The 12313-nt window shown below is 35.1% G+C and overlaps 1 protein-coding gene across 12 annotated transcripts in view; it reads right to left on the reverse strand.

Moving 5' to 3' along the window:
• Rg (A kinase anchor protein rugose) overlaps positions 1–12313 on the reverse strand; it is a 303530-nt gene that overhangs the window by 75036 nt on the left and 216181 nt on the right. For 8 of the 12 annotated variants that reach the window (XM_071703153.1, XM_071703160.1, XM_071703159.1 and 5 more), the window contains exons 6-27: positions 11318–11439; positions 10835–10961; positions 10624–10743; positions 10386–10532; positions 10114–10221; positions 8998–9138; positions 8667–8812; positions 8365–8578; positions 6281–6533; positions 6048–6190; positions 5778–5968; positions 5590–5698; positions 5440–5521; positions 5030–5346; positions 4748–4969; positions 2836–4561; positions 2589–2754; positions 2356–2509; positions 2091–2270; positions 1076–1216; positions 812–919; positions 544–715 (exon numbers count right to left, since the gene is read on the reverse strand). In XM_071703153.1, the coding sequence (XP_071559254.1) occupies positions 544–715; positions 812–919; positions 1076–1216; positions 2091–2270; positions 2356–2509; positions 2589–2754; positions 2836–4561; positions 4748–4969; positions 5030–5346; positions 5440–5521; positions 5590–5698; positions 5778–5968; positions 6048–6190; positions 6281–6533; positions 8365–8578; positions 8667–8812; positions 8998–9138; positions 10114–10221; positions 10386–10532; positions 10624–10743; positions 10835–10961; positions 11318–11439 (5089 nt within the window). The remainder of the gene's footprint in view (positions 1–543; positions 716–811; positions 920–1075; positions 1217–2090; positions 2271–2355; positions 2510–2588; positions 2755–2835; positions 4562–4747; positions 4970–5029; positions 5347–5439; positions 5522–5589; positions 5699–5777; positions 5969–6047; positions 6191–6280; positions 6534–8364; positions 8579–8666; positions 8813–8997; positions 9139–10113; positions 10222–10385; positions 10533–10623; positions 10744–10834; positions 10962–11317; positions 11440–12313) is intronic. The other 4 variants (XM_071703158.1, XM_071703154.1, XM_071703156.1 and 1 more) reach the window with 3 other exon arrangements.

The raw sequence follows: 12313 nt of genomic DNA on the forward strand, positions 1-12313 counted from the left end.
TATCTGACACATAAGAGTTTTGAGTAAACAGAAGAATTCTTTAAATTTAATTCTTTTTCAGGGAAGTGTTACGCAAATGAGTATTCAACGTGCAAATCATAATAACATGAAAATTAAATATAATTTCTCAATATTTTTTCTATGATAATAGACGATGATCTAATAAACACAATTATAAATATCAAATGATTAATAAATTTTTTAAATAAAAGCACACCATGTTATCGACATGGAATAGCATATTATTATATTATTCTTTGTATTATCTTTTTCATAATTTCTAATTTCTAATTTATAAGTTCTTTGCAGAGTGCATACCCAGTAATAGACAATTTGTAGAAACTATGGCAAAAACAATAACTATGTAAAGTTGCTGTATATGCTATCTTGTAATCATTCGTAAATTTTAAGATTATATTTAATTACTCTCATTGTATATTAATTAAAAGTAAATTTATCTTTAGTGAATCTTGTGTATCAATATTTACACAGATTATCTTTTGCATTAGTGTTAGTGATGCCAGTAAGACACGAGGATCTCACCTGAAGGGCTACCTGGCCTGAGACCGGCACCATTTGTCTGTATTGTTTGCACTGGACTTGGTGGGCGCTGCGATATTGGCGGTTCCAATATGTCGCGATATTTGGAGACCATCAATACAGAGATGAAGTAAACTATAGCAAGGGACAGAAACTGTGCCTGCTTGGTTTCTTCCTGAAATTAACGTATACGTGACTTAATTAATCTTTCTGTCTTATGTATAACATGATAATTTCATTTTATCGTTGTTATGAAATATCGTATACTTACAACATCTCTGTATATCACAGCTCTCAAACGATTTACGTCCATGTCTTGCAGCAATTTCTCGGGATCCTTCACAGGACTTAACTGATGCGTAAGGTTGTCCACGATGTTCTATAAATAAAGAATATTTCGATTTATTATGAAATATTAGTAGCTACAAACAAAATGCTTCTTCTTTAGCAAATGGAAATTGAAGGGAAAAAGTATAATGTGTTGCGCCTATTAATGTTACAATTATTAAATTGAGTTTGATCGGATAGAACGTACCTTAGGCGATGTCTGAGCCCCGCGTATAAGTGATTGTATGTGCTGTGATTTATTACTAGAACCAATCTGCCGACCTAACATGCTGTACGATCTGCCACGTTCTTTACACTCTAAGCAGTTTCTAACGGCACATGTACAGACCTATAGAAGCAGTTTATTAGGTAAATACAACAAAAAATGTTGTGTGAATGTACATATTAAATTAAATTTCTAACTGGGGTATATGTCAATGCTAAGAACATTTGAATTAATTGTACCTTACTTTTTGGGAACTACGATTATAAATGTTACATTCGATATGGTAAACTTACTCGTCAATTTTTCATATCGAGTCGTGATAGATAAAAAATTCAATTTTATTTAAATTTATAAATAATTATTATATGATGTTATTAATTTTAATAATTTTATAAAATTATAATCATTTGTCAAGAATTTTATTATTATAATTTACATTAAAAGAAAATTTTAGTTTTTTTATTCGCATAGATGAGATTGAGCAAATTTTACATGCTATATTTTGTATTTTCGAAGTGCATGTTAATCTATACTGTATAATCTGACATATGCATGCCATAAGTATCATGTATATGTATTATGTATATATTCTCACTAAAATAAACATAAATAAAAAATGTAACACACTAAACTATAATTTAAATATTTCTATATAAGAACCGTATTTCTCTTTAAAAATCAATTGCACATGTAACACGACATTGCGGAAAGCGAAACTAAAACAAAAAATTCTTGATGTTGATAATAATTTTTACAAGTTTCTTTCTAGACTGAACTTGACATATTATAAATACTATATTCCGTCAAGTGCATAAATTAAACACACACTGTGCACTAATATTCAATATATTTTCCTAAATCGACAAATGACTTGTTAAAACTGTTTAACCATATATAAACTCTGTATAATAATAAAAGTATAACTATGTCTAACTATTCTAACGAGGTTTATCATCTCATTCTGTACCCATAAAATACCTTATGCAGTAATACAAACCAATCGTAAACATTGTCGTAATATGCCACCGCTCGACATATTTTTCTCAGCCTCCAGTTCTCCGAAGTTTAACGAGCTAGCGAATATAAGTACGTCAGCCATGTTGACCAGTCTTTGCAAAAAAGAAACTGCCACTTCGATTGGCATCCCCTGAGTTGGCTCGATTACATCCAGTTCGTTCTAGAAGGCATTCAGACATTGATTAGAAATTAGGGGTCGCAAAAATATTTTCTTTTAATGGCATACATCAGAACGGTTTACGTACATTTGGCGAAGTGGCCGACGCTAATAAGGGCAACAAACCGCCGCAAGCTATTATGAGATTGTCGGCTAACTGCGAAATTAGATGGACAGTGTTCACCACGAAAATGGCGTTTTCGCTGCTGTTTACGAAATCCAATACAGACTTCGTTGAATGACTATAACATAGAAATTATAATAGAATATTCCGACAAAGTTGATATATCGTTAATATGTGCGCAACACTGGATATCCTACCTTCTCCACACTTGAATGTCTGTTTCCAAAGAGAATAGCACGTCCGACAGCAGTCGTTGATGTATGTATGACCATTTAAATTCGGGTATTCTGAATGGAGGTCGTGTCGGGCCTGGACTGAACATTGGCCGCGTGGAGGGATTTCCTTGCTTCGATCTTTTGGCTTCTGCGATAAAAAGAAGACATAAAAATATAGATGCAGTTTTATTAATGAAACAATTAGTTTCTATTTTTTTTTTCAACTCACCGAAATGATTAGGATCCACCTGCGTGGACGTAGAGGCACTCCTTGGTCGTTTCTGGGGTGACGATGTCTTTCGTAAGGGCACAGGCAAGGAGGGTGGCTCGTGACCGTTATCGTCCGCGACCATTTCCGAGGAGACGATCGGCAGGCTGGATCTGCGGTGGGTGTCTACGTGATCTGGAGTTAAGTCATTCAATAACGCATTGTCCCTGGCAACCACATTAGAACTAACGATTTGAGGCACACCGTCGGATAAACTTTTAGTTGCATCACAGACCGTAGATATTGTTGGGATTTGCTGCTTAGGATTTGGCACTTGCGTCACATTATCTACAGAACTTTGAACATCGCTATTACTACAAACACTATCTGTTACTTCTACCTCGCCAGTCGTCGTCGGAACGTCTGACTTATTATCACTTACGCTAGTAGAAATAGTGGACGGCTCCCTTGAGTGTTTCTCGTTTACCTCCGCGTCTTCGTTATCATTAATAACAGCACTTTTGTCCTTCGTTAAAGAATCCACGGCGCGTTCGTCACTACTTAACGCACTATTCACTATTACGGGCTCCACCTTCTCGCTTCCTAGATCTACCGCCTTCTCCGTGCAAGCCTCACCGCTTTCTACTATGCTAGTTGAGCAATTAGGATTTTTTACAGTTTCCCCTGCGTCGTTCTCACCAGTCTCAGCGGTAATGTCCCTGTCTTCGGAAATGTCTTCCTTCTTCTCGACGGTGTCGTCATCGATTTTCTCACCTTCGGACGTTCTGCTTTTTATCTCACTCGATATTTCTTGATTCTCAGTTGGCGTCAAGTACGCCTCTGACGTGTCGCTATCGATTACCTCGCGATCGCTCTCCAACTGGAGCTTCTCAATAACTTTAACCGTTAGCGGTTCCCGCGTTTCGTCAGAAGGGACAATTGGCACGGTATCTTCTTCAGTGTCGGCATCGGCATCACCCTTTGAAACGACAGGGTCGGCCGCGTTTTCGATTGCTGTTGCAGTCTTGTCGGAATCTTCAGTGTTGGTCGGTGTGTTACTGTCGTCGGTCGTAACGTTATTCTCCTCGGTAGACTTATCCTTCACTTCCTCATCCGCAACCGGTGGATCTTCAACTTTGTCTACTGTTGTGGAAACTGTGTCGGGAATATTTGTATCTGTCACAGTTTCCTTCGAGCCTTTTGATTCAACAACTGTCGCTTCTGTGCTTTCCTTGGTCGGTTCTGTTGAAGAAGCTGATTCAGTAACTGATTCAGTAACTGATTCAGTAACTGATTCAGTAACTGATTCAGTAACTGATTCGGTAACAGCAACTGATTGTTTCTCAAGAACTGTATCTTCCTCCTTTTTCAACGTGTCTTGAACTATCATTGAATCGGGGCTAGAACTCTCGATTTTGTGCACCTCGCTATAGAAGTCGCTAGAGCTCTCAATTGATATTACTTCGCTGGTCTCTTGCGTGGTCGGCAACGAGACGGCTTCGCTGTTTGCTTCTTCGAGAATCGTCGGTGTTTCCGTGTGAGTCTCGCGCGCGGTAGTCGGTGTTTCCGGTTTTTCGCTCAATCTGGAGTCCAACGACACCACCTCGCATGATTGCAGAGTGTCCAAGGTCTCACTGCGCGATTTCACGATGGCCGGACTACCGTCGCTTTCGGTATTGTCTATTGAATTAAGATCGCAGCTACAGGATTCTTCCAATCGATCATTTGCCTCGGATGAATCAAACTCCTGCATCATAATACAAAATATTGTTGAGAGCAAAGAATATATTGTTAAACTTTTTACAATACAATCATAAATAAATTAAATTGACAAAAAATATTGAGATAACGCATTCATCCGTAAATAAAAAAAATGGCTAAAAACGCAAAATAAGAATTTATTAGAATAAAATTATACTATATTTTAAACAACCTTGTAATTTCTTTCCATATGCTGTATCTCGTGATTTTGCTGGTTTCCCCACGCTGCTGGTCTATTGTATCCGTTGGTTACGGAATGCTGCTGATCCCACCCGGAAATCGTGCTGATCGGCCTCTGCTGTCTTAGCTCAGGATCCGTAATGTTGTCGGATCTCTGTCGTTCGTAATGCTCGTACATTTGGGCAAACTGAAGTTTGAATTCCTCGTAGGATACCTGCGTACATCAGTAAGAGCATTAAAATCGTTTCGAAACAACGATATTTCACGAACTCACCTTAGAGTGCACGATAGCCAGCGTGTCAACCCATACACGCCAGCCACCGTATTCGTGCTTGATAGCGTGATGAAGAAGCATGCGAAATAAGGAATACACCATGTCGGATATCTTCTGTTCCTCGGTGTTCTTCGGATGGATGTAAGCCATGGCGATAAGCCATTCCTGCCATACAGACATTTGCAGGACCGTTCGTCGATTTTCCCGATTATTATTGCAGAGCAGCGTCATGTCTGAGAGGAATAGTTTCTTCACTTCCAACAGCTGCTCCGTTTGTTTTGATTGTCGAATTAATGTTGCGACTACCTTCAGGATCACTGAAAGGGATATGAACAGATTAATACATGGAAAAAATATTCAGGGGGTTTCATCATTGTATATAAATTCATCGCCATAAATTCTCAGCTTACTCGGATTTTCTAAACGGTAGTGAGATTCAGGTTCAGGATGTCTGGCATACAATATTTGTTGACTGATATGCTCGGTCATAATCTGAAATTAAAAAATTTGAAGTAGAAATTTAATAAGCAAAAATTATTTTATAAGTAAAAGATCAGTACCTCGTATAAAACATTGTATGTCGGTAATGAGAGTGTTTCTTCGTTCAATAAGAGCCTTTCAGCCAATAACGTATACAGATTATGCGGGCTCATGACGTCGTATTTTCGTCTGCGTGCATTAAGTAATATTAATATCTTCTTTAAAGATATTTTAATCGCATGAATTATCTATATGACGAACTACTTACTTATGTGTGCTGCGGCTAAGGAAGAATCCTAGCAGTTTTAACGCTTGCAGACGTATCAGTTGGCTTTCAGCTGCCAGAATCTTGAAAATCGTTCGTACTCCTTGTTTCGCATCAAATGCGGGTACCATCGATGACGGATGTTCCGACATCAAAGATATCAGCATTTGCAAAACATCGTGCAAATTTTCATCCTAAAAATGGTCGCAGAATTTGAAGAATGTACTTGATGACGTATTATCATTTTTCATTATCATCGTTATTTTAAATTACCTCGTGCATCGTTGTTAGATAATTAAGTATGCTTTGTAATTCGTCGTCTTTTACACCGTTGCCGATCATTATCAATTGTTTTAAAAATAATAAGATGTAAGAACGAATTGCAAGAATGTCTTTCTGTTGCGGTCGCGGTCCATCTATAAGAAATAAATTTACGTATAAGGCATTACATTTTATACGTTCGGGATAAAGTTGCATTGTCAATATTAAATGACTAAATAACGTACCGAGTCCTTTTGGTGTTATTCCGCTTTTGCCGCGAGGATTAGCTACCCAGTAATAGTATTTCAGTGTGTGTACGGTTTGCAGAACTGTCGATACGCGTCTCACATTGGAATAGATTTGCGTGTCGCTAAGAAATTCTGTGGCCAAGTATGAATAAAGCCGTGTTTGAACTGGCGCTGGCGTGTATATCCACAGAGCGGGATTAAAAAGGACGTGATCCAGTAGCTGCCATGTTAGGAATGAAAAATAAAACAACTACATCACCATGGATCTGCCTGTTCTTCGGACACACCAATCTAGCCGACTTTTATATTTATCTGAGCCATATACTATTATCTTAATTTGTATTAATATATATATATATATATATATATATAATTTGCACGGTTTAATTATCTAAAGTTTGTTTGTCGTGTAAATATATTAAATTCCTTTTTTATTTTATTCCGATTTACTTTATTTTCAGTTTCGACAATTGACGTATGTGGATACGATGTCAAATAATAGACACAATAGTTAAAGATATTATTGAATATATATTTTAAATATAATGAAAAAAATAACTGTCTATATGTGGAGACAAAAATAATATACAAATATCAAACACAAATTATTAAACTTACGATTGAAGCAATGGTAGATAAAGTGCAGATAGTATTGCTGTCATAAACAACAACAATAATTGTGTAACAGTTTAGATAATATAAAACATGACCAGTGCAAATGGATGTTCGTGCATTTATATTGATTGGAAAAAACTCGAGGAATAATATTAAAAACATAAATTTTTAGAACGTACAATGCATATGTATTCTGAAAATCGGAAAATTCCATTGATTTGGCACAATTAATAATATAATTATTTTATATTATAAAAGACACGTTTACCCAAGAAATACATCGATTCTGTATTAATACTGTATTAATATCATATTATATTATTTATATTAAACTGCAAACAAATCAAACATATATTAAATGTACGATTAGTATTTAAGTAACAGAATTAATTTTGCCGCTGGAAAATCTGTGCATAATCGAAAATAATAATGTAATGAGATTTTGATGACAGTGCATATTTCAAGATAGAAAAACATAAATTTTCATGATATAGCAGAGATAGACGAAGATTCTTAGCGTCGCAAAAAAAGGATTATGAATTTTGATGTAAAAGCAACATTACGAACAAAATACTTTGCGTAGCCACTTCTCTCAAATCAGGAAGCTCAAAAGTCGGTAGATTGCATGCAATCCGAAGTTTGAATAACACAACGATCGAAGAAGATTAGACATGCTCACGACGGGCTTGTTGAAAAGCCTTTAACAAAATCTCAATGGTACGAAAATGCATATTAAACACATACATAAATACACACGTATATGATATTGGCAAACATTTCGGTGGGAGCAATTGCGATGAAAGCGTGGAAGCTATTATATTACATAGCAGAGATGATAACGCAAATTGAAGGAATGGGATGCATTGATATTGACATTTTAGTGAAATTGAGCCAAAATGAACATAATCCATGCATGTACAGGCAAATAAAATCACCCATAAATGAGAAATTATAGCTAGATATGCATGGATGAAGAGTTTTTGATTCTCCAGAACTTAATCAACAACTAATGATGTTAAGCACGTAATCCTCTTTCTTTAGTATTTAAATAAAATAAATGTTATTATGTGACTAAATTTTGTTTTATCTACAATAATTAATATCTTTATTTTTTCTATCAATGATTTTCTATTTCATTTAATCTTTTATGGAAATTATTTTACCTAATTTTCATATTGCAGGGATTTTTATTTTACACTAACTTTTCTAAATCTAATATGTAAGCGTCTATTATCGTCTATTATTATCAGCTAAGATAATCGCAAATTGCATAAATTACAACGTATTAAAGTTATAATTAAAAAGATTTAACGATTCTTTTAGTCAAATTAAGCCGAACAAGGACAATCAAGATGCAATTATCTTAACTGCATATATATTAATATAAATATATTTATCGATATATTTATCATATTAATACGTCTAATAGAATATTAGCAAATAATAATTTGTTGATAAATCAGTACCTGCTTCAGTAATAAATCGCTATTTGCGCTAAGACAAGTCACTAAATGCTTCGTGAGCTCCAAGAAGGATGCAAGCACTTCCGTCGTAAGATGATCTCGACTTGCTTTCTGTAGCATAAAACTTATTACCAGAAATCCTCTGTTTTGTACCATGTGTTGTTGAACGGTTTGAGAAGTCTCTACCAAGTCGCAAATAAACCCGAGCAGTTTTGAACTGAAAAAAAATGACGTCGATGTTTCTCGTTAATGCCTTCTATTTAAATGTATGGCTTTGCAAAGCGGTAACTATCAATAAGCTTTACCATAATGTGGGATCGCGCTTAATGTCGTTCGGCGCTATGCAGTCATAAGGCATATCCAGCTGTGAGAATAATGGGAACAGTACTTGGATACCACCTATCGAGTTCAACGTGCTGTGAATGGAGTGTGTTATGACTGCCTTGACATCCTGAAAGCCGAAATAAAAATTTCTTATCTATTTTATATTTTTATTTATATGCGTTATATCTAAAATTTATTCTACACATATTGTTTACAAATAAATAAAAAGCGTATGTAATTCTATGTATCTATCTCTGTGGTAAATCTATAGTGTTGAATCTATCTCTGTTTAACAGCGACAATCAACTATACCTGTAGCATGAGGGCATGCGGAGTATGTACAAAATAAGAGATGTTGCCTTTCGGTGCGCTCTGTAGACAAAGCTGCGAATCTGTCGCTACTGGATTGTACATGAACACAATTGCATTCGACAATTTTCCATCATAAAGTACCTGAAATATTATATATAAAATAATAAATTAATAAAATTATTGATCTCCCGCGCGGAAAACTTTCAATATTTATATTGCGAATAATTTACAATACATTACTATGGCATCAAGGTAAATGCACTACATTATTCAATCTTACCAGGATGTAAATCTCTTGGATACTAACTACATAATGTAAATAAATACACCGAAAACACATACTTGAAAGCAATAATCAATAATTCAACGCTACTCAATATTTATACTGCTACTTACTACCAATTAGGATACCCATTAGCATCTCAAATTAAATCGTAGAAAAAAATACGATATATAATATATGTAAAGCGATGCTTACAACAAAAGTACTTTGCACATTACTAAGTTCATTCTGTGACACTCGTTAATTAAGAAAGAGCATCCAGTAAGTAAAGAAAAGGAAAATAATAAAAAAATAAGATACGCACAAAAATATACATACATTATTAATATAACAGATATATAATGTAAGATTCACGCCCAGTTCCACAAACGTCGGTTATAACTTTTAATCTTAGGTTAACTCACTCTTTGTCTTTTTCTAATGTCTCTCTCATGTCCATTTCTACCAATGTAGGTTAACTTTAATCTCGGTTTAGCTTACTTTCTATCTTTTTCTAATTCTTAAAATTAGAAAAAGATGAAAGATAAATTAAACCGAGATTAAAGTTAACCTGCATTGACAGAAATGGATGCACGAAAGAGGCGAAGAGTGAGCTAACCTAAGATTAAAAGTTAACCGACGTTTGTGGAACTGGGCCTCACAGTCACAATAAATCGACTTTTCCAAAACAAATAATATCAAACGAATCGATAAACTTATCAGCCGCAGTGGCCGCCAAGAAAAATCGGTGGTCATAATTGGGTAATTACCTCAGATGAACTCGAACGCAGTAACAGAATAATTAACAAAGTACAAATCATATATTAACGGGAAAATAAAATCAAAATGCTTACAATTTGCATACTTTGGTCCACCATGCTCGTAGAGAGATCCTGCTCACTCACCCTTTTATGATTGTCGGGCAGATTCAGGTAGCACTCGTTGTCGAAACGAAACTGGCTCTGCGCACGGGATCGAAAAAGCGATGATAAATATTCGTTCACGAATAAAAGGTCGAAAAATGTTCGCGTTTAACTAAAGATTTATTCACATATATATACCTATAGCACATAGCAACGGCGAGAGTGAGAGAGAGAGAGAGATAGAGAGAGAGATTACAGCGTACCTTATATCCCGGCCCCAGTCTATGCATCGCGCATATCTGATGCGTTGTCAGTGCTTCGCTGAATAAATATATTGCACTCATTTGTCCGCAAAACACGCGCTCTTCGTCCAGTTCGGGGGTTGCTCCAATGTAACATTTGTCAAAAGGCTGTAAAACGACGTTTCCATTTTTTTTTCTTCAAATCGTTTTATCGGCGAGAGAAGATTATTGATATAAAAAAATATTTGCGGACACTCACGTCATTCGTCGAAACGTGCCATGTCATTTCTGTACTCGACGCCAACTGGCCATTGACCAGACATTTAATTTCACTTTTTGTCCATCTATTGTATATATACACTACCGCGATCATATACCACTGTAAAATAAAGATATTTTCCACGTAGAGTACACAAAAAATTTTCCATATGCGGGTACATGTCAATTTAAAAGTATATTAATGGCCATACCTTTCGTGGCTGAAATTCGTATTTGACACAATGTTGGAAGCCCTTGCCCTTTATTTTCATAGAAGTCAGGACTAAGCAGTTGCCTACGAAATGCGCAGAGTATCCTACTCCCTTGCTTGTTTTAAAGCTGAAATGACGGAAAGAGAGCAATGTTACTTTCTATCGTTGAACTGTTTTACTCGTATTCGCCTCTTGTAATGCCCTGTACTTTTATTTTGACATAAGAAAACGCAGTTCGAAAGATATAGTGGAAATTACATATATATAAATATAATTATTTTGTGAATAAAATTAGAGCGAGACAATTAAAAATTTGAACATTATTCTCGTTGCAAATGTATGCCAACAGAATCACATTTAATGAGTTTAATTGAAATGTCTGAGTGCTTTCTTCGTAGCTGAGAAACATAGGTGATTCTTTAGGGCCGCCGCTCCACCTGGAGAGAGTACTTTTGTAAGGGTGCTTGATGTGAGAGCACTTACCAGTAGAGGTACGGTTTTTCTCGTTCGATATTAACAGAGTTGATGGGATCTAGGCGGAACCATGTGGTAAAGGTAAATCCATTCTCGTGCGGCCACTTTGCAAGCGGCGGCAAAACAATCGCCTAGGAGACAAAAAAAGATGTAAAGATTCTTATCAAGATATTACACGTAATTTGAACGGAACAACGCAATATTAAATTTAATATTGGTGATTTAATTGTTTTTAATTGATTATGATATTCCGTTCTCAAGTTTCCTTAATATTCAATAAATAAAATAGATATTACGTCAATATTCGTAATGTACAATGGAAGTTGTACGCATGCTGCTTGATTTCAACTTTGATTTTAGTTTCTCTAAACGTATATATTGCAAATATTATTTTATCCTATCTCCATTCACGGAATGTACAATATTTGTCACGTTTCATGTAATGAGCTTTTACTCTCTAACAAGCTTTTCGAAAAACTCCAACAAACTCTAAACTGCATCAATAATTTAATTAATAGTTATGCTATTTCGGAGTGTCGTAATGTTACTACATTTAAAGTTAAAAAGCAAAATTATAACGGTGCTCGTTATTGATATATACTCAGCTACGACTCTATATGCGTATATTTTTTCCAGGATACAATTGATTTGAATATAAAATGAGGATACGAGAAAACAGAAAAAAAATTGTCATTATACATTGTTGCTCGATATTAATTAGCACGGTGCGTCTTATAATAAGTAGAACAGCTTATAACTTTAGTTTGCAAACTTCGTCAAGATTAACTGATCTAGACTATGTAAAGTGTCATTTTTGATATAATTAGAAGGAGAAAGTAATACTTTAGATGATGAAAATCTTGAACTTTATTGCTTCTTATTAAACGCTATAAATTCTTCTTATCTAATACGAAACTCTTTTCTTGTCTTTTATATAAACTATATTAGATAAGTATTAAATATACAAAAATAAATGTTTGTATTGCCTCAATTTAAATCGAAACA

Source organism: Temnothorax nylanderi, unplaced genomic scaffold (genome assembly GCF_030848795.1).
Source record: "Temnothorax nylanderi isolate EJ_2023f unplaced genomic scaffold, tnyl_v1.0 TNYL_tig0034_pilon, whole genome shotgun sequence".
NCBI classification, from domain to species: Eukaryota; Metazoa; Arthropoda; class Insecta; order Hymenoptera; family Formicidae; genus Temnothorax; species Temnothorax nylanderi.